Source organism: Syngnathus typhle, linkage group LG21, assembly GCF_033458585.1.
Source record: "Syngnathus typhle isolate RoL2023-S1 ecotype Sweden linkage group LG21, RoL_Styp_1.0, whole genome shotgun sequence".
Classification (NCBI taxonomy): domain Eukaryota; kingdom Metazoa; phylum Chordata; class Actinopteri; order Syngnathiformes; family Syngnathidae; genus Syngnathus; species Syngnathus typhle.
Window position 1 is genome coordinate 7788765 of NC_083758.1, and position 21187 is coordinate 7809951.

General features: G+C 52.6%; 4 protein-coding genes across 8 annotated transcripts in view; 2 read left to right on the forward strand and 2 right to left on the reverse strand.

Moving 5' to 3' along the window:
* The window catches only part of ppfia2 (PTPRF interacting protein alpha 2), a 20911-nt gene extending 7068 nt beyond the window's left edge, over window positions 1–13843 (reverse strand). For 2 of the 3 annotated variants that reach the window (XM_061268272.1, XM_061268271.1), the window contains exons 1-10: window positions 13702–13843; window positions 12370–12430; window positions 10474–10983; window positions 8284–8539; window positions 1484–1585; window positions 1252–1416; window positions 1113–1187; window positions 557–667; window positions 254–478; window positions 36–182 (exon numbers count right to left, since the gene is read on the reverse strand). In XM_061268272.1, the coding sequence (XP_061124256.1) occupies window positions 36–182; window positions 254–478; window positions 557–667; window positions 1113–1187; window positions 1252–1416; window positions 1484–1585; window positions 8284–8532 (1074 nt within the window). In that variant the 5' untranslated portion in view covers window positions 8533–8539; window positions 10474–10983; window positions 12370–12430; window positions 13702–13843. The remainder of the gene's footprint in view (window positions 1–35; window positions 183–253; window positions 479–556; window positions 668–1112; window positions 1188–1251; window positions 1417–1483; window positions 1586–8283; window positions 8540–10473; window positions 10984–12369; window positions 12431–13701) is intronic. The other variant, XM_061268273.1, reaches the window with a different exon arrangement.
* si:ch73-352p4.8 (cystine/glutamate transporter) lies at window positions 12923–15992 on the forward strand. Its single transcript, XM_061268284.1, has 12 exons — window positions 12923–13241; window positions 13326–13452; window positions 13532–13647; window positions 13707–13832; window positions 13890–13989; window positions 14066–14110; window positions 14176–14299; window positions 14375–14478; window positions 14571–14667; window positions 14735–14884; window positions 14948–15125; window positions 15806–15992. The coding sequence occupies exons 1-12, from the start codon at window positions 13037–13039 to the stop codon at window positions 15868–15870; spliced, it is 1437 nt and encodes a 478-aa protein (XP_061124268.1). The 5' UTR covers window positions 12923–13036; the 3' UTR covers window positions 15871–15992.
* Window positions 14502–19939, reverse strand: foxm1 (forkhead box M1). Of its 3 annotated transcripts, none has more exons than XM_061268276.1 (10): window positions 19511–19939; window positions 18562–18993; window positions 18260–18447; window positions 17994–18170; window positions 17777–17905; window positions 17624–17683; window positions 17502–17544; window positions 17142–17428; window positions 14764–17034; window positions 14502–14664 (listed from the first exon to the last, which is right to left on the reverse strand). In XM_061268276.1, exons 2-9 carry the CDS (start codon window positions 18956–18958, stop codon window positions 16390–16392), a joined length of 1926 nt encoding a protein of 641 aa, XP_061124260.1. In that variant the 5' UTR covers window positions 18959–18993; window positions 19511–19939; the 3' UTR covers window positions 14502–14664; window positions 14764–16389. The 3 variants fall into 3 exon arrangements, with proteins under 3 accessions (XP_061124260.1, XP_061124261.1, XP_061124259.1); XM_061268277.1 differs by having other exon boundaries at window positions 17502–17541; window positions 19417–19939; XM_061268275.1 differs by having other exon boundaries at window positions 19417–19939.
* rhno1 (RAD9-HUS1-RAD1 interacting nuclear orphan 1) lies at window positions 19903–21109 on the forward strand. The gene is made up of 3 exons (XM_061268285.1): window positions 19903–20032; window positions 20099–20277; window positions 20340–21109. The coding sequence occupies exons 2-3, from the start codon at window positions 20119–20121 to the stop codon at window positions 20958–20960; spliced, it is 780 nt and encodes a 259-aa protein (XP_061124269.1). The 5' UTR covers window positions 19903–20032; window positions 20099–20118; the 3' UTR covers window positions 20961–21109.
* Window positions 21110–21187: the final 78 nt, after the last annotated feature.

The following is a 21187-nucleotide window of genomic DNA, read 5'->3' on the forward strand; positions in this document are numbered from 1 at the left end:
CGGGACGGACTGAGACGGGGCGGGGCGGTACCCACCTGCCTGAGGAAGGCCTCCTTGTTGGCCAGCTCGTTCTCCAGCTTGTCGTTGATGTCGTGCACCGAAGTGGACTCGCGTTGGGCGCTCAGGTAGCGCTTCTCCAGCGTCACGATGCGCTCCTCCATGTCCTCCTTCTGGCACATGGCCTGCGCGCACGCAAACATTCCCAGGACCAGCTCGCAAAGCGCCACGGCGGGCGGAAATCTCTGCGTTTCACCTCCTTGATGTCCCGCTGGTACTTGTTGTTCATCTCCTCGGACTTGATGAGGTCCTTACGGGCCGTCTCCAGCTCCTGCTCCACCTCGGAGACGCGCGACGACAGCGAGGACATGCGCTCCTTCATCTGGGCCAGCTCGTAGTTCTGCTTCTCCAGCAGGTCCTGCAGCTCCACCACTTGGCCGGCTTCGCGCGGCGCCGACTCCAACGCGCCGTTGGACAGGCGCTTGGGACGGACGGGAAAAGGGCAAGTTGTCGGTAACGGGTTCGCGGCCAGAGTCTCGCCGTCGCCACGGCGACGCACCTTGCTGTGGACCTTGTGCTGCGTCTCGCCGCCCTCCGGGATGTCGTCGGCGGCCTCGCCCGACGCCACCTTCCTCTGGATGTGAGCATTCTGCTCGCGTAAGGCCACGATCTGCAGACAGGGGGCGCTCCAGCGTCATGTCAAATGATTACGAAGGAGGAAAAAAAAAAACGGCTGCCTGCAGCGTCCACCTCCTCATTCAATCTAACCGAGGCGTAATTAGGCCTGGGCCATTGTTCCTGTCACCGATCCAGCTGGGAGATCAAACGACACATTCACGCCAGCGCCTGACACGAACGACGTGGCGCCAACGCTCCTCCGTCCCTGTGCTGCTCATTTGATATTCCCTTCATCTTATTTTTTACGCTTCCGAATGACAACCGTCTGCGTCATTTCAGAAATCGCTCAGCCCCCAGCGGCCCCCCCCGAAGGTGCGGACGGTTCAATTATTCCGAAAGCGGAGCGGAGGTCCGGCGGGTTTGTATAGCGACGACAACTTTGACGTTGGATTTCAAATCTCGGAATTGTGAGGCCGACGGCGGTGAGCGCTTCCTACCTCCTGATTGGCTGCCGTAAGCTCCTCCTCCAAGGCGGACACCCTCTCCAGCGACACCCGCAGTCGCTCTCGCACCTGCGACGGGAAAATCGTTTTCAACCCGGATGGACCCGGCGAGGCGGCTTTTGACGTCGCGCACCTTCTCGTCGAGAGCTTTGTGGTGTTCGAACAAGGACTTGAGGGCCTTGAGGACCTCCACCTCGCTGGAGACCCCCGAGGGGGACTGCGCCTGCCTCTTGACCACCGTCATGCGCAGTGAGCGCTCGTGTCGGGACACCAAACATTCCAGATGCTCCAACAGCAACTGCACGGACAAAGAGGAGCCGTTGGAGGCCCAGGTTGGAGAAGGAGGACGGACGGAGTTGGCTCACCCTGGTGTTGTTCCTCTCGGCCTTCAGCTCCGAGATCTCCTCTTCCTTCTCCAGCAGCTGCTCCCGGCAGGCGTTGAGCTCCTTGGTGAGAGCGGCAAACTCCTGAACGTGGAAGAAGAGCAGATGCAAAGACGTCAGCTCCAATTGCTCTCCACAAGGTTCCGCCTTGACAAACAAAAGTCTTCGAGGTGGGCCACCAGTTGGCATTTTTAAAAGGGCAACAGGTTAAAGATGACGCCATTTGGTTAGCTTGCCAGCTTTGGCCCCTCCCCCTGCCGTGACAGCGGTCAACACGCGTTAGCGTCACGCCCCATGCTAGCGATCGCTGGCATTTGGAGAAAGGTCTCAAGGAAGGAAGGAAGCTCTGTCTGCTTGGAGGCGGGGTCAAAAATTCATCCGATTATTTATAACATTCCTCCCTAATTAAAAACGGAAACCCGAGCAGTTTGAGCAAATCTCGGCGCACGGATGATCAACTTGCTAACGACGATGCCTCGGGGGAAGAAAAAAAAAAAGAGCATCTCCTCATCCCAGCGCGCTGGTCGCCGTGGCAACCGCAGCTCCGTTACCATAGCGAAGCACGTAACCTCGCTATTCCTGTTTGTCAGAAACGCAAAGCGGGGTTCGTCAACTTTTGTAAAAAAAAAAAAAAAATCGATTTTTCTTTCATTTCCAGTTCCAGCGTCTCATGTGATGAGGCCTGGAATAAATGAGTCTAAAAATAGGCGTGGCTCTTTGAAGGGGGGGGGGGGGGAAACAGCATGCTGCCACTTTGCATTGGGAATAACCCGAAAGACGCCGGAGCCAAAATTAGATCCTCGAGTCCCATGCCTGAGAGCGCCCACCTGTGCCAGCTGGCCTTCAACCATTGCAGGCACCCGAGGGTGCGGCCCCGGCCGGATCTTTTGCGAGCGACTGTCTCTGTCGCCATGGCAACCGACTTCAGATGGGCAGGTGCCCCCACCCCTTCCCCAGGGGTGTCGTGAGGCTCAGGTCAGATAAAATCAAATTGTCATCTCGGCATCCCGGCCGTCGCAAACACAAAATCATCTCCCGGTGAGACGGAGATGCACAAAATTTATATCGACATTGATCCAGATCGATATATTCATCGACACTTAATCAATCAGTCAAACAAGAGGAAAATTGTCTTTATCAGCTTGTTACGCTTCCGCGTCACGTTTGTGGTAAACAACAGAGCTAGCCGCTACATGCTATCCCAGCTGACTTGATATTCAACAGATCGGGACAATTCCCTTTCTCGGGCGTAATGGACTCCGTCGCATCTATTGATCGCCCCGAGGCGTCTTTCCAGTCCGAGCAAAAGGCCGCCACCCGCAGATTCCCGACCAGAGCTAAAAATAAAATAAAATAGACCCGCCTGAGGAACATTGGCAGCACTTTAACGGCACAAAAGCAAAGGCGGGCTAATTGAACACATCCGGATTTTTATGAGCTTTGCATTATTCACGAGGGCGCCGGCTGGCCGGCCGTAATAACGCCGCCGCAACAACACAGCGGGAGAGCTCGCCACGCAACAACAAAGCTGACGCCCGTCGCCAAACACGCCGCCACTTAATCCATCCGTGAGAATCTCCAAGAAGACAAGAGAGGGGGGGGGGGGGGGGATTTTCGAGTTAATGACAGAGCACCCGCCGCTCCCTTTACGATGCTCGTAAAATAAAAGAGCCAAGGAGGAGCAACGCATATTTCCTGCTTCAGCACCATGGAGAGCGAGCGAGGCGTTGGAGGTTGGTTGACGTGTCCAGGGCAACGTGATTTTGAGTGTGTTGCTCATGACACACTGAAGCTAATTGCCCGCTACAAAGCTAACTATTTAGCATATCCGGGACATAGATGACACAATGGGGCTGGGGGGGGGGGGGCTTGCATTCGAAAGCGGGCTCATCCTTTTAATCGCAGTGGAATCCATCAAAGTGGGTCAAACGGCATCGCCCATCTGCCCCGCACGGATTTTAAACTCCGATTAAAAAAAAAAAAAAAGATGGAAAATAGGGCAAACGCCTCCTTCGGCGTGCACAGTCAAGTGACCGATGCGGCGTGCGCAATCACACGTGAGTCAACTCGCAAACAATGCCAAAGGTCAAACGTCTCTCTGTGCATCGATCGTGCCCGCCCTGCCCTCATTTGCGTGCGGACGCCAAACGTGTACGTCGGGCAGCACAAAGAGCGTCACTCTGCCACATCCACGCTTGATTGACAGCTGTCAGAGACGTTTCCACACGGGAAGTAGCTTAGCTTCACCCGTGCTTGCTCGCCTACTCCTCAAATCCCCTCGCCGTTAGCAATTAAAGAGAATTCAATTACAGAATGGAGGTGCTGCGTTGTGGCTGAGATGATGATGTTCATCTCCGTCTGTGCCCCCCCCCCCCACCCCGACCATCCCCTCAGGCTGTGCGCAAACATGTTGTCATGCCAGAAGTGTCAGAGGAGGAAGATTGTGCAGCTGTGTCTACACAGATTTGCAGGAAATCAGCAGATTCCTTCGTCAACGACGACTTTCCATAGCAGGAAGTCTTTTTGGGCCATATAGGAGCACCCCACCACAACCTGACACCCGCCCGGACGAGAAAGGACCAAAACCGATTGCTAACAGCTCCAAAGCATTCTCAACAATTCTCTCTTGTCTAATTGAGTCGGGAGATTCCATGTCAAAGTCACGTGACTTGCCTGGAAGGTGTAGAACCTGGTGCCGTTGGGCGGGTGCGCCTTGGGGGAGTTCGTCCCCGCGCTCAGCTCCGAGAAAATCATAATCCCCACCGCAACTCGCCACTATGCAACATCCCAGATCAGGACATGACTGGCGTCGAGCAAACAAAAGACAGGGGAGGGAAAAAAAAAATCCAACACAATCAGCACGCGCGTGCGCGCGCAGCAGGCGGCGAGGGGCGGCGGCGTGCCCGCGCGAGCCGCCCAGCAGCGGAGAGCCCGAGGAGGAACCGCGTCAATCAGGTTCCATGGTGACATGGAGACGCCCGACGCCGCTGCGATGGATTAAGCACGACTCGGCAACCGACAGCCAAGTCCCCCCCGCTCTCTGCCCCTACCTCGGCCCCCGCTACCCCTCTTCCTCCCCGCGAACCAATCAGCTGCGAGAGCATCACAACAAGCCGCGCCCCGAGGCAGCGAGGCGACATCATTGCAAAGAAATACGTCAATGCATGACTACAAATAATTTGGAAAGATTTTGCAACGGACAGACATTTTCATTGGGATTTAAAGTACAGTAGGACAGTAAAGGCTGTCGTGTGCACATTGCACCGACAGGTGGCGCCAGAGCCACAAACTTTGCTCTGAGCCAATTCTATGCCATACCATGTTTAAAACAAAAATGAAATTTGAACTCCAGACATTAAAAACTTAGAAATCATCAACTAGACAGAGAGCATGTTTTTGTTTGAGCCTCATTTTGAATTTGCAGCAAGTGCAATCAAAATGTTGGCCTCCCACTCCTTCTTCTCTACCTTATTTAACTCATCTGTCTTTCCATTGACGACCGGCAGGAGGGAGAGGAAGAGGAGGCAATTTCATAAGTTCCTCATTAACGCCCCCTCGTGAGGGATGGCGCTCACATTTATTTTAAAAAAAAATCAATCAATAAAAAAACAAACATACAAACTAACAGAGGCCCCCAGCAAGTCTAACGAGGTTTGGAGATGAAAAAGCGCGGGAAAATGAGACATAAATCCACATTAGTTCCCCCGAATCTGGTTAGGGAGCCTGCAAAAGTCTTTGCGACGTTACTTAACAGCTAAAATTGCCGTTGGGGAACAACAATATTTTTTTTTTTTTTTTATTGCTCTGTGAATAAAAGTGAGCTGTGTTTAGCCAATTCCCGCATTGCTCCCCAAAATGCAGTTTGGGATGCACAAACTCCTTGCTGAAGGTCATTCCCAATCGGATGACAACAACTTCAAAGTCCAATGGCGCCCTCCGGTGGACAACAATGGACAGCGCGTCAAAATAAACCACATTTGTCAGAAACGTTGATCTGGGTGTAATACATAATTCGGCCACAAGGCGGCGGCATCCAACTAAAGGCAACATCTGTGTGCCTTCATATTTCTTAAATAGGCTTTTTGTGAAGGGAAAAAACTGTCATGTTGAGACTTGAGCATTAAAAACATCAAACCGCTTTATTCTTTTCTCATCTGTGAAATGGTGGAGGGGGTGGGGGGGGGGGGGCAAAGTTATAAACATCTGCTGGCTAAAAATAGCCTGACGCCCACTGCCAATTCAAAACGGTCCCGTGTTCCTCGCCAGGCTGCCGTTTGTCATCAAAAGATTCTTTGGGCCTCCTTGATCTCATGCTAATCGTGCTAATTCAGCTCGCGTGACGAGCGACGGCTAACAAAAGCGGTCTTTGTGTCGTGCCTCGGGTTGTCATGGGTTTAGCGTGCGGCTAATGCTACAAGACGCCGACGGGTGTGGCTCGTCACAAAATCCAAAGTCGTGCTTTGCCAACAGCTTGCGGCGTATGTTACGAAGGGCCGCCATTTAGACAAAAGTAGGGCTTTGCTGCCATTTTCCGGAAGTCCATTTTTTAGTGGAAGCATCAAATACTTTGCAAAATATGACTTACTGGCAAATTTCACAGTTTGATCGCATCTCACCAGCGGCGCCGTTTGGCCGTGACCTACTTTTTTTTTTATTTGTAGCTGTCACTCACTCACACGTGCCGTGCGGCTGCCACGCTCGCACGCGCTACAATCGTATTTTCCCAGCTCGCCGATTAGCGCGCAAAGGTGGCGTCGACACCCATTAGCGTGGAACGAACGGCAGCGGAAACGGCGGGCGATCCATTAAGTCGACAGGAAGTGGCCGGCCGAGTCGGAGACGATGATCGGAGACTTTTCTTCTACGGCGCACTAGGGAGCTGATTTCAGCGTCTGGCTGATGAAATGCCGAAAGGGATATCCATTAGCGGCGCTATCTAAATTCGGATCCCCAATCACAGGTTCCTCTTTGGTCGCCCTGCGGCTCGGCACGGCCAAACCTGTGACGCTCACATGCCGGCGCGGAGGCCTGGCCCTCAAACGCCTCTTTGTCGGGCCAAACAATGGCGACATTTTGCTGCGGCCGACGGGATGCCGCGGGACTACAACGTTGCCGTCAAGGAAAAAAAGAGCAAGGCGGGGGAATGTGACTCGGCTAAGTAGCTTTAGCCTAACTAGCCTGGCTTCAAGAAGGCAAAACCAAGCGCGACCTCCACGTCTGCCCTAACAATTGTTTATCGGCGTTGATCGGCAGTCGAAGGCCGTCGCTGCGCTAATTCCGAGCCGCTAATCACAGCCTTTTCTTCGTTCGTGAGGAAGCGGCGCTCGGTGGGCCCAACCTCTTGTTTAAGAGGAAGTTAGCCTGCGATTATCCACAGTACGTCAAAGAACGACCGTCGTTAATTACTATGTCAAGCCGACCCCGCGGTGACGCCCCGGATGTCGTTCACGTAAGCCCGCCGACACGCGAGCGACGTTCCCCGACAAGGTGGGTCGGATGCCCGAGGCGACGAGAAACATCTGGTTACCTCGTTACGTTTCACCTTCAAAGAGGATTTTGGCCTAAGCACCCGAAGCTAAACCACGAACATAGCCACAAGCTACTGGAATACGATTTCAAACTTATCTCATGACATCACCTTCTATTCCTGGCGTTCAAATGGAGCGACTGATCCCAGACCGGGGTCATCGTTTGCCGGTGAGCGACACAAAGCCTTTGAGGCGTACATTTTGCTGACTCGTGCTCCTCGCGCATTTTCCCTTTCGTAGGATCCCAGCCAAAGATCAATGACGTCTTTTCCGGGAAGACTTTGGAAGTTGCACGTCGCTCCGATCCCAACGACTAGCGATTTTTCACCTTAATCAGGCCTTAACCTTTTGCACCGTATTGATCGGTCGCCTCCGTCGGGACCGCTCCGGACGCCGCCGGAGATGAAAGGCTCACTCAGATGCAAAAACAATCGATGCTTGTCAGAAATAAACTACACAGCGGCACGTACACTCCGCTGCCCTCCCCAACCATCTCAGGGAAGGGTCATGTGATGCAGAGGAAGGGAAGGCCAGCTGACAGGCCTAGAGGGGAAGTACAGTAGCTTAAGATCCAGATTGTGTACTGGTGTGAGCCCCCACGAACGCTATTGGGTAGAAGAAAGAATAGTCAATCTTGCTATTGGAGATTTATATGGCGAGATAAAAAGGTCAGCCGTCGAAGCAACCGGGAATTCAAATGTCACGGTTGGGAAGAGCCTGTTACCATTTTTTTTTCTTTCTTTTTCTCTCAATGCCGCAGAAAGCGAGGCCGGGAGAGGCGCCATTCCTTTTTGAAAAGACAATTCGGGTGCCTATCATAATGTGGGCGCTGAAAGGAATCGCCCTAGCTCGTTCCGGTCCACGATTACCGCTATGAGCTGGCCGAGCAGGAAGCGAAACGCTCAGAAAGGGGGGGGGGTCTACCCGAAGGGCCTCGGCACGGCCCCTCCCCCTTCCAGTAGAGTGCTCAGCAGAGCGCCGCGCAGCCTGCGACGGCGCGATAGTGTCCGAGCTAGCCTCCACTTGCGTCCTTGGCTTTATTTCAGCCGCCGGGGTGCGTGGCAACGTTTGCACGGATACGGCGCCGCCACGCCAGGGTCGAGGCGGGACAACCGCGCAAAGAGGATCCGACCGCCGAGACGTTAGCGGCATCGCATTCAAAAGGCCGCCGCATCTTCAAAACGAGGACACTGATACGCTCGACCGCTTTAGTATTCGATAGCGGCTCCGGAAAAAGATGAGGGGTGACCCTACCTGGGGCAGGGCGGAGCTGAGCTGCCTCTGCAGCGAGTCCCGGTCGTAGACGACGTCCTGCAGGTGCTGCTGGGACAGAGCCAGGCTCTCCTGCGTCTCCCTCAGCGTGTCCAGCAGGCGGTCTCGCTCGTCCAACATGTTGACCATCAGCTGCTCAAAGTGCGAGTCCGGGTCCGACGAGCTGCTCTGCGAGCCGCGCTGGCTCAGCGCCGTGTCCTCGCTGATGGTGGGCATCACCTCGCACATCATCTTGACGCTGAAAGACAACGGTCAATGGCGTCACGCCAACGATGCCGTCTGTCGAAACTTTCATCCCGAGAGAATTGTTGGGAGTCTGATGTCTTGTCCCGAAATCAGACAAATTAGGCTTTCGGGCTAACGCTAGCTCGACTGTCACGTTTATGTCTAATAATGCTGACAGCGCGTCCGACGGGGCCGGCCACGCTTTGCGTTTCAAACCCGAGCGGTCGCGTGAGAAGCGCGTTTGGCCTACATTCGCCATTCGTGGCGAAACTTTGGTCACGGCGAGGAGAAAGACTGGCCAGCAGAGACCAGGAAGCCAACCCCGGTCCTGGCCGGGCTTTTAATGTCGGGCCGGCGTCCCAGCGGGTTCTGGCAAGACTGCCAGACGCTCCGGCCAGAGTCCCCGTGGCTCGCCATTCAGCCGCCATCCGCTAACGTTTAAGCGGGAGAGCGCGCCAACTCGCTCCGAACGGATCGGCGGCTCGCGATCGGCTCGTACATCAAGATGGAGGCCCGTGTTTTATATTTCCTTGGACAAGCGCCGTTAATTGACGTTTTTCTGCTACACGGCGCCCGCCGCCGCCGCCGTGACGGTCCGCTAAATCATTGGCGCCATTTACCAAGAATCGATAGGCAGCCGAGCGGCCATTGAGCGGCCAGCTAACGCGCTAAAAACGAATGACTTTGATCACACGTGAATAGAACCCCGTTAGCGTCCGCAATGCGAACAAACTGGCGAACTCCGGCTAATTCCGTCAATCACCTCCAGCTAATCTCGTTAACGACGTGGAGATAAGTGGGAGCGTGCAAACGAAAGAAATTTGGAGAAAGAAAAAGCGGCGCCGGCCTCAAGCGCACATCAAAAGGTTCTTTAGAGATAAGCGGGAGGAAAGGACGTTCCGATTTTTTGCCGATCGTCGGCTGCTTGACAAGTTCTCAAACAAAACGAGCAGAACGCCAACCCTGATTAAAGGGGGTCAAAGATCAGCTCTGTCAGGAAATCAATGGCTGGATTTTTGACGGGCCCGACTGGATGGCGGGAGATGAAACGGAACCGCGACGGCGGCAGGTGTGATCACGAGCTCATTAGAGATGAAATGTTTGGCGGCGTCCTCTCGCAACACGACTACATTAGCCACAGTGACTGTTTTGCGACGTGCTTATGAATGGAGCGGCGCTGGCACTGATGAAGCCTGTCCAATCGCTCCAGATAATATCAAGCCTTCTCGTGTTGATTCGCTATGAAAGCTAACTCCGGGTTAGCATTTCTGGCTCCGACTCCAGCCAATCAACAGTCGGACAGTGTGACTGCCCACGATGCTTTGCAGCAACAGTCAGCATTCATCCATGAGTGAAGTGGAGGTTTGAGACAAAAGTATTGGGACACACCTCTGAAATGATCATTTTGGCCATTTTTGTCATTGATCACTCTCTGTTTGTGACCCAATACTTTGGCGTGTATTTTAACACACACACATACACACGGTATTTGTTCGATGTGTCCCGATATTATATCTTGTTATATTTGATAGAAATAGTGCGTGTGTGTCGAGGATGTATCGACATTGTGAAAACGATATTCTTGCAGGCATTCCATCGGTCTGAGTGTGTGTGATGCTCATTCATTCATTCGGCTCGACAGTTGAGCGTGTGTGTGTGTGTGTGTGTGTGTTGAACGGAAAGATGACGTCTCCTGCATGCCGCCGGCCGTTCCCCCTCGAGTGCACGTGAGCGTGCGCTTAATGCATGCGTGTGTTCATTCATTCAAAAAGCTTGACGCTAAACAGCAGCGCCTGTGTGTGTATTGGTGGGGGTGGGGGGGGGTTCATGCTTGGCTATTGTCTCAAGTGCATTACATCATGCCACCATGAACCCCCCCCCCCCCTTCCTGGCAATGTCAAGCACGCACACAATCACCTTGGCGATGTAGGTCAGGAGCGCGCTTACCTTCTCTCCGTGCGCGTTCACGATGCCGACGCTCCGCTTGTCTGCAGCCTGCGCATGCACCTCCTTTCCCAGATGAGGAGGAAAAAAAACAAAACAAAAAAAAAACAGGATGGCCTCAGTGGTGCGTCCGCGCAGCAGGAGGAAGGCGCGGCCGGCGCGCTTCCGCGGCCACCGCCGCCACCCTCATCTTCATCATCATGGTCACGGACGACGTGCCCACGACGACATGTTTCCGGGGTGGCTTCGCGGAGAAGAAGAGCTCGAGGACAAGGAGGAGGAGGAGAGCTGGGAGAGACCATTGAGGGAGGTAGGGGGGAGGGAGAGGAGTCTTAAAGTTGCAGCTGTGCTTTTCATCCTCATTAGGAGAGACAACCAATCAGGAGGCAGGTGACACTTGATTAGGAACACGCAAAAAAAAACATCTCGAGGAACAAACGAGTGGAAAGAACGCGGAAGGAAGATAATAGATGTACTTGCGGTTGCCGTGGTAACGCGCACGTGTTGTCCCACCTGAAAGAGAAAAGGCATCCAAATCAATACATTTCACAATTGCCATGGATTTGGATTGTACACGTGTGACGTCGCTGTCCGTGGTGCTGAAAGGGCATTTTCTGCCATTGTTTTGTCAAACGCCAAAACACAACCGCTTTTGTCACATTCAGCAGCCACAATCATTTCCTATTTCAAGCCTGGGCTCAGCGTGGACGTGTTTCCAGATGTTCTATAGGGTTGGACTCCTGTTGCATGCGGACCCGATTAGCCCGAGCAGGGTTCCAGTTGCCAGGCAACCTTGCAGCTGGGGCCGAAAGCCCGCAGACGGCGCTAATGAAGAATTTTTTTTTTTCCTTCTCCATGCCTCGCACGTCCCGCAGCTGCACAGGTACATGCAGATCAACACACAGCAATTTGGTGGCCCTCGTGGGGGTGGAAGCCACGTACCTAACATCTGCTTCGCAACGCCCTCACGCGACAACAAGCGAACAAAACGCTGGCAACTTGCGGGAAAATGTATTTTAAAAAATTGAAATGTGTGGTAAGCTCAAGCCTCCTCTTCCGGTGTCGTCAGCATCATCAATCATTCAGATTGGCGTGCAGGAAAGGAAACGCCGGGCGGCAAAGGGCTGCAGAATTGCCACCTTCTTCCTTTCCGGTTGTGTCCAAAGGATATGGGAGTCATCAAAATCATGAATTCTTGATTGGGTTGGAAAGAAGATGACTCAGCGGGACGTTCCAAGCCCCTCTGATGGGAGTTGGGAAAAGTCACATCATGAGTGTGGTCGCGTTTTTGGACAGTTGGAGAAGGTGAGCTGAGCTTTGGAGTTTCTTCACAAGGATGTTCTCAAACTGGCCCGTATAGAAAATAAAATCCAAATTTTTTGAAGAAAAAAAACAAACTAAAACTATCATGTGTGAAAATACCCCCCCCCCACCCCCAATATTTTTCTGACTTTCTAGGAACTAAACTGCTAAGAAATGTAAGACACAAATTGTCTTTTGTCCATGATGTCTTTTTAAATCTTCCAAGGCCATCTTGGTGCTACTCCACAATGGTGGCATGGAGAGCTCGGTCGGGAGGAGGCGTATCCTAGCAACAAGAAGCGGCCCGAGGTGTTTGGTCACAGTGACGCCATGAAGTCTAGAACGGAGGACACACCTTCCCTACCTCCCTCCCTCCCCATCCCCAAAAAGGCAGCTGTAGCAAAAGCAGCACTGCCGCTAGTTCTTCCAGGGCCAAAATGGCGGCAAACCAGAATGGACAAATATTGCAACACAGTTGAAGCAAGATATGGACAAAAGTATTGGCTTGCAGGTTTACAGCTTTGAAAATGTCATTGTGACCAGAGACAGGTGTGCCTCAGACAATAATATGAGGAAAAATGGATTGGCTTGACTTACAGTGGGGGGGAGCAGCTGAGGTTGACGGGAGCACTCCTGGAGGATCATGCCACTTTCACTTCTGCAAATTGAAGGAAAAAGAACAAGGGAGTTAGAGGGGGGAAAAAACATTGCTGCCAGAATAAAAAAAAAAAAAAAATTAGGAACCAACGTGGTGACGCTGCCCTCTTGTGGAAGAAAAAGGAAGTGCCGCAGGGCAAAAAAACAAAACTTATCCATCCATCCATCCATCCATCCATCTTCTGCAATGGATGAAAACCTTCCCTGATTTTTTCAACTACTACTTTTAGGGTAAGGATGCCCCCATTTTGGCAAAGATTTAAGTGGCAAAATGATAATGGAATGCGAGGGTGCACGAGTGCAAGCGGGGTCTCGTTAGACATGTTGTTGCACCGGTTTTGTGCAGCTGCACTCTTCCTCCCTATCCCTCCCTCCCTCCGAACTCCTCCTTTTCTGTGTCGCACATAAAAGCAAAACTGGGGCCTCCAGCATGTAAACTGCCGGTTATTCCATGAGGCCCGGGGGAGGGGGGGGGGAGCGCTGGTTGGCTTTGGGCCACTTCAGCGAGAGCCAATCAGTGAACGAAGAAGTTGGGGGGCGCGGAGAGGATTGCTAAACTTTTTCGAAGGGGCCCGACGGAGCATCTTGGGTTGAGGTCGGCGGCGTGATGCAGAAGGAGGACGACGGCGCTCGGCGGGACGAGGCGGTACACTTGCGGCGGCAGATCGGGCCGGTGGCCGCCGCCTCTTTGATCCTCGGCACGGTGGTGGGGAGCGGCATCTTCATCGCCCCCAAGGGGGTTCTACTGAACAGCGGCAGCGTGGGCCTCTCGCTGGTGGTGTGGGCCCTCTGTGGGCTGCTCTCCTTGTTTGGTAGATGCGGCCGTTCTTGAACGTTCATTGCGATGGGACGCAGTGGCAGGTTTAAAGGTTTTTTTTGGCCATGTGTGCCATTAGGAGCCTTGTGCTACGCTGAACTGGGCACCACTTTCAGCAAATCGGGGGGCCACTACACTTATCTCCTGGAGACCCTGGGGCCACTTCCTGCCTTTTTACGCCTGTGGGCAGAGTTCATCTTCATCAGGTGGGAGTCATTAGGAGTTATTCACATGGGGAATTACATCATTTAGTCCCATGATGTCACGTAGTTGTTTTGCTGCCAGGCCGGCCGTGGCCTCCTACGTGTCGCTAGCTTTCGGACGCTACGTGGTGGAGCCATTCTTTGCTCCCTGCGAAGCCCCCACGGCTCTCATCCGATTGGTCAGCCTGCTGGGAGTGAGTAAGTACATGCGGCCCTTTCCCCCTTCTCCCACAATGGACTTTTTCTACTCACCGCAGCCTTCGTGGTGGCCGTCAACTGCTGGAGCGTCACCGCCGCCGCTCGCACTCAGGTCACCTTGACCTTCATCAAGACCTTCGCCCTGGTCCTAATCATCGGGGCCGGAGTCACGGCGCTAACCAAAGGTGGGCTGCGGGCTGTGGCGGAAGCCAGACTTTGAAACACGCCATTGGTCTTCTCAGGCAAGACGGAGAACTTCCAGAAAGGCTTCGAGCTGGAGGCGTTGACGCCGGAGAGGCTGCCGCTGGCCTTTTACAACGGCCTGTACGCATACGGAGGATGGTGAGTGGTGGAGACGTGCGTGAGAATCAAACAAGGCGATGATGTCAGACGCTCGGAGCTCAGCTCTTTCTCGTAGGTTTTATCTCAACATGGTGACGGAGGAAATCATCAACCCAAACAGGTAGGACAGCTTATATCAATGCGCTTCGGGGCGAGGTGCGCCAGAGTGTCGCCCTGGGTCCTCAGGACGATCCCGCTGGCTGTCATCTGCTCCATGGTGACGGTGACAGTGCTCTACGTGCTCGTCAACGTGTCCTACTACGCCGTGATGACGCCTGGGGAGCTGCTGGCGTCTGAAGCCGTGGCTGTGGTCAGTCAGTCACAGTCACGCCTTTGACATAGTTGTGACCTTGATTGCGTGAACTTGCCTGTTTGTCCGCGCCAGACGTTTGCCAACCGCGCGCTCCAGGCTGTGTCGCCCGTCATTCCCCTCCTGGTGGCGCTGTCCTGTCTGGGAGCTCTCAACGGGGGCTTCTTAACCGCGCCCAGGTGACCTTTTTTCTCGGCCGCTGCGGCATGACGTCTAATGGGGAAATTCGGAAATGCGCCTTACCGATGCCGATGGTTGCTTTCGTGCCAAGGATGCTGTTTGTGGCGGCCAGAGAGGGTCAGTGGCCCCACATCTTCTCCATGATTCACATCCACCGGCGCACGCCGCTTCCAGCCGTCTTGTTTCTGGTAAAGGATGCGGCCATTTCACGAGAAAGTCAGGAAACGTGACGTGCGCTTCAAACTGCCCGTGCAGTACCCATTGGTGGTGCTGATGCTGCTCACCGAGGAGATCCAACACCTCATCAGCTTGGCCTCCTTTGCACGCTGGTTCTTCATCGCCTTGGCAACGCTGGGGATGTTGGTGCACCGCCACCGCTTCCCGCAGCTCCATCGGCCTTTCAAGGTGAGAAACGCCGACAATTCATTCCCCCGTGGTGGCGGTCGACTCACCCATGGCGTCGGGCAGGTCCCCCTGGTCATCGCCATCACCTTCACCTCGGTGTGCTTCTTCATCGTGGGCTTGTCGCTGTACTCGGACCCCTGGAACACGGGACTCAGCTGCGTGTTGACGTTGACCGGCGTTCCAGTGTACTACGCCACCGTACGTCGGTCCCGACTGCCGCCCAGATGGAGACGCTTGCTCAGTGAGTCGCGTCGGGTCGCGTCCCCGCACCTGACGCCGACAAAAAAAATGTTAGCCATAGGTATCTCCTCCACGACTCACACCGAAGGGAAGTCGCATAGAGATCAGAGAAATTATTTGTAAAGTGACATAAATCAACATATTGGGAAAAAATAAAAATAAAGTTTACATACAAGTTGAGGGACAGTCATAACTAAATCGAAATAAGTACCGTAATTTTCGGACTATAAGTCGCACCGGAGTATAAGTCGCACCAGCCATAAAATGCCCAAAAAAATGAAAAAAAACCCCATATATATGTCGCTCTTGAGTATAAGTCGCCCCCCCCCACCCAAACTATGAAAAAAAACCACGACTTATAGTCCGAAAATTACGGTAAGCCAAATGGAAAAACGCCACAGAAAAGTTTGCAACCGCCCCAAAAAATAAAAACGAAAAAAACATCCCACCACGTTAGAACTGAGAATTTTAGAAAATATACAAAGAATGGGGGGAAAAAAAATCATTTAAAGTGCCAAACATTGAATTGAAAAAAGAATTGAGAAATAAACAAGAAAAACATGACGGGGGGGAAAAAAATGTGACAATACAAATGCATCTTATAAAATGAAACAAATGTTGTTGACATTCACAAACACAACTCAAAGAGTGGAAAAGGTGACGACTTTTTTCCTTCCTCAGATAAGTGCAGCAGAAAGATTCAGATCCTTCTCCAAGTGGCCCAACAGGAGGTGAAGACCTACTGAGGACAAAGGCCAACCTGCCGCCCAACCCATCAAGTGACAATTGTCGAAGACAATATTTGTCCAGCCTTCCTTTCACCTAATCCAAAGGCTGAAATAAAGTTGAGCGCGAAACTTTTTCTTTAGAGGCTGCAACAGCAACCTATTTATTGGACCGATAACGACGCCACGGGAACAGGAGGCTCTTGAATACTAACAGTCTTATATTGCTGCTCGAATACCAAGTAGTGCTTTCTTTTTTAATCCGTCAAGTAGCTTATTGCTAATCAACCGCTAATAGCATCTGTACGAACCGCTGGAAGTATTTCTCCGCGTAACATAGGACTCTCAAAATTAAATAACAACATGTGCAAATTAACAAGGGTATTTTTCTGAAGGCTGAACAAACCAAAAGTGTCAGTGAATAAGTAGGTCAAAGGGGGCGGGGGGGGAAGAAGTCCAAAAGTGATTTGGAGCGCTGTCAGGCAGCTGCAGAAACAAGCACACAAAAACTCCAGTGGGGTGGGTCCGCATGTGAGCGGACTACGCCAGCTGCGGCATGAGCTCCGACAGGCTGACGTCAGACAAGCCCAGCTCGTGCATGTCGTCCAGGCTGAAGCTGAAGTCCACCAGGATCTTACTCAGGCTGTCGTTGGTGGTGTCCAGCACCAGGCCCTCGCTGAGTGAGCGGTTGGCGGGCGGGCTGCCTCCGCCGCCGCCGGCCAGAAGCGGCTCTCCGGAGCAGGCCATGCCGGTGTCCGGGAAGAGGGCCCAGTCCTTGAAGGGGGTGGGGCTCAAGCTAAAGGCGGCGTGGTCGCGCAGGGGCGTGCGGATGGGGCTGAAGTCCAGCGCGCTCTGACCGGCGAGCTCGGCCAGCGGCTTGCTGGGCGTGGAGGACGCCAGGCGCCGGCCCGCTTTGATGGGGGTCTTGTAGGAGTGAAGCCGCCCCTCCTGGAGCTCCGGCTCGTCAACCACACTGGAGTCCAAGTCCGAGGTCTGTGTGTAGAGCAGCAGCGGTTCCTCGTGCTGCTTGCGCACCAGACGCTGCTTCCGTCTGGAGCTGCCGGCTTGCCGTCTGCGGGCGAGCGTCATGGGGCTCCCACGCTTGGGGGTCACGCACGACCCTTCCTCCCTCATTTCTGCTTTCGGTGCCTTCGCCCGATGAGCCGCATCCCTCAACAGCGCCACCTGATGGCCACACACGATCAGCATGCACTCGTTCGCTTTCCTTCCCAATATGGCATGTCAAATAAAATACCATTTCTAAAGCCCTCCCAAAAATGTAAATGTGTCACCTTTGGAATGTTTCTGCGCCTTTTGGCTTTGCAGGGGCTGCCGTCGGCGTGGCGAGCGGGAGCAGGAGCAGGAGCAGGAGCAGGAGCAGGAGCAGGAGCAGGAGCAGGAGCAGGAGCAGGAGCAGGAGCAGGAGCAGGAGCAGGAGCAGGAGCAGGAGCAGGAGCAGGAGCGGGAGGGCCCGGCGTGGAGGAAGAAGCCAGACAAATGGAAGCGCCGAGGGTGAGCTGGATGGGGACCGGGAAGGGGGACATTTGGGGGAGAATCGGTTTCATCCGCTTTGTTGAACCTAAGGGGGAGAAAAAAAATAAAAATAAAATCAACACACTTTCCTTTGTTCATTTTGTGCATACCAAACTCACCAGAGCCAGTATGTGCTTTCTTGGACACAGGAGGTGTTTTCTGCTATTTAAAAATAAACAATTAAACAAAGAACGCAAGTGTCATTGGTGTGACAACAGACTTGCAATCCAGAAGGGCTTACTTGGCGAGGCGATGACGCAGCAGGTAGGGCAAAAGAAGCTGCCACGGGGTTACATCCGGGCTGGAAAAGGAACACTTATTTCAGGATCGAGAGCAAAACCAAAGAAAACATACCGATGCCGTGTCGAGCCGAGCATTCGCGCGCGTGTCAGACCGTGTACACCTGATCCAGCGTGAGTCCTCGATTGGCCTCCGGACGAATGGTCCAAAAGGAAACTTTCTTGTCAGGCGACGTCTTTCGGAGGAACATTTTATGCAGGGAGAGGTTATGGCGGACTGAATTCTGCGAGAAGCAAAAAAAAAAAATCAATCAATTCACGATGGACATTGTTGTCGAGGCGGCGGTGGGGGCGGAAAGAGGCTGTTGGCACCTTCCAGCCCTGCCTTTTCTCATCCCTGAAGAAGTCAAAGTGGTGCTCGAGCCAAGTGTAGATCTCCTTCAAGGTCATGAGGCCGTCCTTAGTACTGTTGATGGCAAACTGGATCATGGTCATGTAGGAGAAGGGCGGCTTCATGGCCGTATCGCCTTGCGGGCAGTCCCCGGATTGCTGCAAAAGACAAAGGGGCAGCACAAGATGAAAAACTCACGAGGGATTATTTTGTAGTTTCCCACATTTCGTTCATTGCTTGGCATAACCTCAGGTGGTGAGCCACACGCTGCTTCACGCACAGGGGGCGTTGCTTCTTCCAACACGGCTACCGCAGTCTGGTTCTCCTTATCGGACTTGTCATGGCCGGGCCCCGACAGCAGAGCATCGCACCTTTCCAACCACTCAATGTTGGTGAGGCTGTTGTTGAAACGGCCGTCCTCATCTTCCTTTTTCCCTGGAATGGGATGAATCATATTTTGATCCATTTTCCTAGCTGAATCAAGTCAACTACGTGGCACAAATACACATTTGGACTAAAAACTGTCAATTCAAAGTCAAAAATTCTTACGTTGTTTAACTCCGGTGAATACGGAGCTCTGAGACAATTGTCCCAGCGCGCTCCCTGAAAAACCGGAGTCCCGGTCCATCTTGTCCAGCCAGCCTGAGTCCAGGCTGCCGCTTTCGCCCAGGAGGATGAACTTGTTGGGCCCTTGGGCGCCGTGCTCCTTGCCTTTAACTGTCAGTGCCTCAATGACACTGCGCAGCTCGGCCGTCTTGGGAATGACCACCACCTGTGTGCCGGGGAGGTGGGGGTGATCCAGGATGCGCACGCCGTCTGGGAAGGACTGACAAGCGGATGAGCTCCCTTGAGGCACTGATGCATCCTGGCTCGCGGGAGGCTCGCTCTGCTGAAAGGGAAGCTTGCGTCTTTTAAGAATCAGGGGTCTCCTTGGGCTCCGTCTCATGGTCAACCAGTTGCACAAAATGTCCCACAGATATGCTGGAGAAAAAAAAAAAGTGAACATATTCAGGTATATTGTCATGGTGCGGTGGGTCTGTCTTTGCTTTGCATGGGTAAATGTTTTTAAACTGTCACGTCATGTAATACTTATAGAGGTTCTAGTATTTTTTACATCGAGACCTTTTATTAAAAATGATAGCTTCAACAGACTGTTCTATTCCAAATTAATTCCGTTATGTATTGGTACGTTTGGTGTAAAGGCTAGTGAGACCTAAGTGATGTTAGAACATGATCTTATTAGCTTAATATTTATCAAACGTCACCGTACTGAGGCATTAAAATACACAATCAAAAGTGACCGTGAAAAACACAGTTCTATCCAATGTTAGGTTTATTGTGAGCGGAAGTGATAGCTAAGCTAGGCTAGGCTACTTAACAGCTAACAGCTAACCAGAATGTTACCTTCACATTACAGTGACGGTCGCGTCTCTTGGGTGGATATTTTCTTGTGGAATTGGTTGTAATGAAGTAATAAAACAAAATTTCACAAACTCACTTTGATGTTTTCAACAAGAAGCCAATAAATTCATTTTTAACAATAAGCGTATTTTGAATTTCGGCGCTGGGGTGCTCCGGTCGTGGCTCTCGTCACGTGTCTAGACAACTAGCCCAACCACCCAATGGTGTGGGGGTAAACAAAGTGTTGGCCAATCGGATGTAACCAGGGCGTGGTTGTCTCGAAACGGCAGCCGAACTACAGCCCAACTAGAAAATTACACATTTAAAGAAAATACAATTGCAGCTAATCCCCACACCGAGACAGAAGATTAAATAAAAGTGATTTGACTCCAAATGTCCCCTTTCGTAGACGTAATTTTGAATTTTGGCGCCGCTCGGGACCTCTCTGGTCACATGGATTGAAAACCAACCAATGGTAGCCGCTCATAGCTGGCCAATCAGATGTGAAACCGGACGTAACCGGAAGTACGTTGGTCAAAACTACGGCGAACTGCAAAGTACAGCAAAATAACATATGACTACAATCTCCACAATGAAACAAAAGAAAATCAAGTTTAAGGTGAGTAACCTTTCAGATTAAATGCAACATGTTCCTTGCTCAATGAAGACACTTGATATCCTCCAGGTCTTTGGACATGTTATTTAATGCCTCGCAAAAGCTCCAAGACTGCAAAGCCTTCGTTGCTGTTCGCCGAGAAGCCTGTGTGCAGCACGAGCCTCTCGTCCTTTCCTGAAGTCCGGGCTGCTTTGCATCCCAAAGAGTTCTTTGCCGAGACGCCAACGCGCAGCCACCTCAGCTCCTGGGTAACTTTACATGCACACATACATTTAGTAGCATACGGTTAATCTCTCCTGTTATATTTAAGGTAAACCCACAGTTTGAAACGTCACTGGAGTCCACGGCTCCCACGAAAAGACGCGGCCGGCGTAGGAAGTGCATCTTGGGCAAGAACCTCCAGGACACTTGCAGCCCGTCCTCCAAGAAAAGCCAAAGCAATTTCCCCCTGCTGTCGTTCCAGTCTAACGGGCACCTGCCTCGACCTCACCGAGCAAAGAGGTCGCACGTGAGCCACGCAGACTCTGGAGGAGAGGCGTCGAAAAATGGGGCGTGCCAAAGGAATGCACCGACGAGGCAAATCTTCAAAAAGCGGGACATTGCCTCATGCTCTTCCTCCTCCAGTCCACCGGTGGTGAACGAAGGGACCTCCATCTGTGCACCACCGAATGTGGATACTCCAAAAGTGATGCTACATGCTGGTCATGACTCCTCCATATCCCCCTCCTCCTCCTCTTCTTCTTCTTCTTCACAATGGCTTCTCACCCAGCCCTGCACACCGCCACGCAGCCAGCCGCCCGAGACGCTGGTGCCGGACACACCTGAGCGCCACTACAACCTGAAAGTGACCTGGAGGAGGCGCCTGTGGTTGATGGCAATGTTGGAGGAGAGAGGACAGCTGACGCCATGGAACAAGCTCATCACCAGCTAACGTTGGCTTACCACTCCTAATGCAAACGTTATGGACAATGTGAGGAAACTGTGCATTTTACATGAAACAATTATGGCTAGAAAGAGTTTTTGGTGTTCAAACGAATGGTTAGCAGCAAGACAATTGACATTAAAGTCACATAAAAACCTTTTATTGGCCCCCAAAGCCAAGCCAAGCGTCAAAACGTTCACTTTGTGACTGAGAAAACACGAGCGCGACGAAAAGTC

Excerpts from the sequence above, each read along its gene's own strand:
- si:ch73-352p4.8 (XM_061268284.1), top strand. The coding sequence starts at position 13,037 with ATGCAGAAGGAGGACGACGGCGCTCGGCGGGACGAGGCGGTACACTTG. Across the intron at positions 13,648-13,706 it reads GGTCAGCCTGCTGGGAGTGA|CCTTCGTGGTGGCCGTCAAC; the intron begins GTAAGTACATGC and ends TACTCACCGCAG. Across the intron at positions 14,885-14,947 it reads AGCTCCATCGGCCTTTCAAG|GTCCCCCTGGTCATCGCCAT; the intron begins GTGAGAAACGCC and ends GGCGTCGGGCAG.
- foxm1 (XM_061268276.1), bottom strand. The coding sequence starts at position 18,958 with ATGAGACGGAGCCCAAGGAGACCCCTGATTCTTAAAAGACGCAAGCTT. Across the intron at positions 17,545-17,623 it reads CTGCGTCATCGCCTCGCCAA|CAGAAAACACCTCCTGTGTC; the intron begins GTAAGCCCTTCT and ends ATTTTTAAATAG. Across the intron at positions 17,035-17,141 it reads GGCGCAGAAACATTCCAAAG|GTGGCGCTGTTGAGGGATGC; the intron begins GTGACACATTTA and ends TGTGGCCATCAG.
- rhno1 (XM_061268285.1), top strand. The coding sequence starts at position 20,119 with ATGCCTCGCAAAAGCTCCAAGACTGCAAAGCCTTCGTTGCTGTTCGCC. Across the intron at positions 20,278-20,339 it reads GCAGCCACCTCAGCTCCTGG|GTAAACCCACAGTTTGAAAC; the intron begins GTAACTTTACAT and ends GTTATATTTAAG.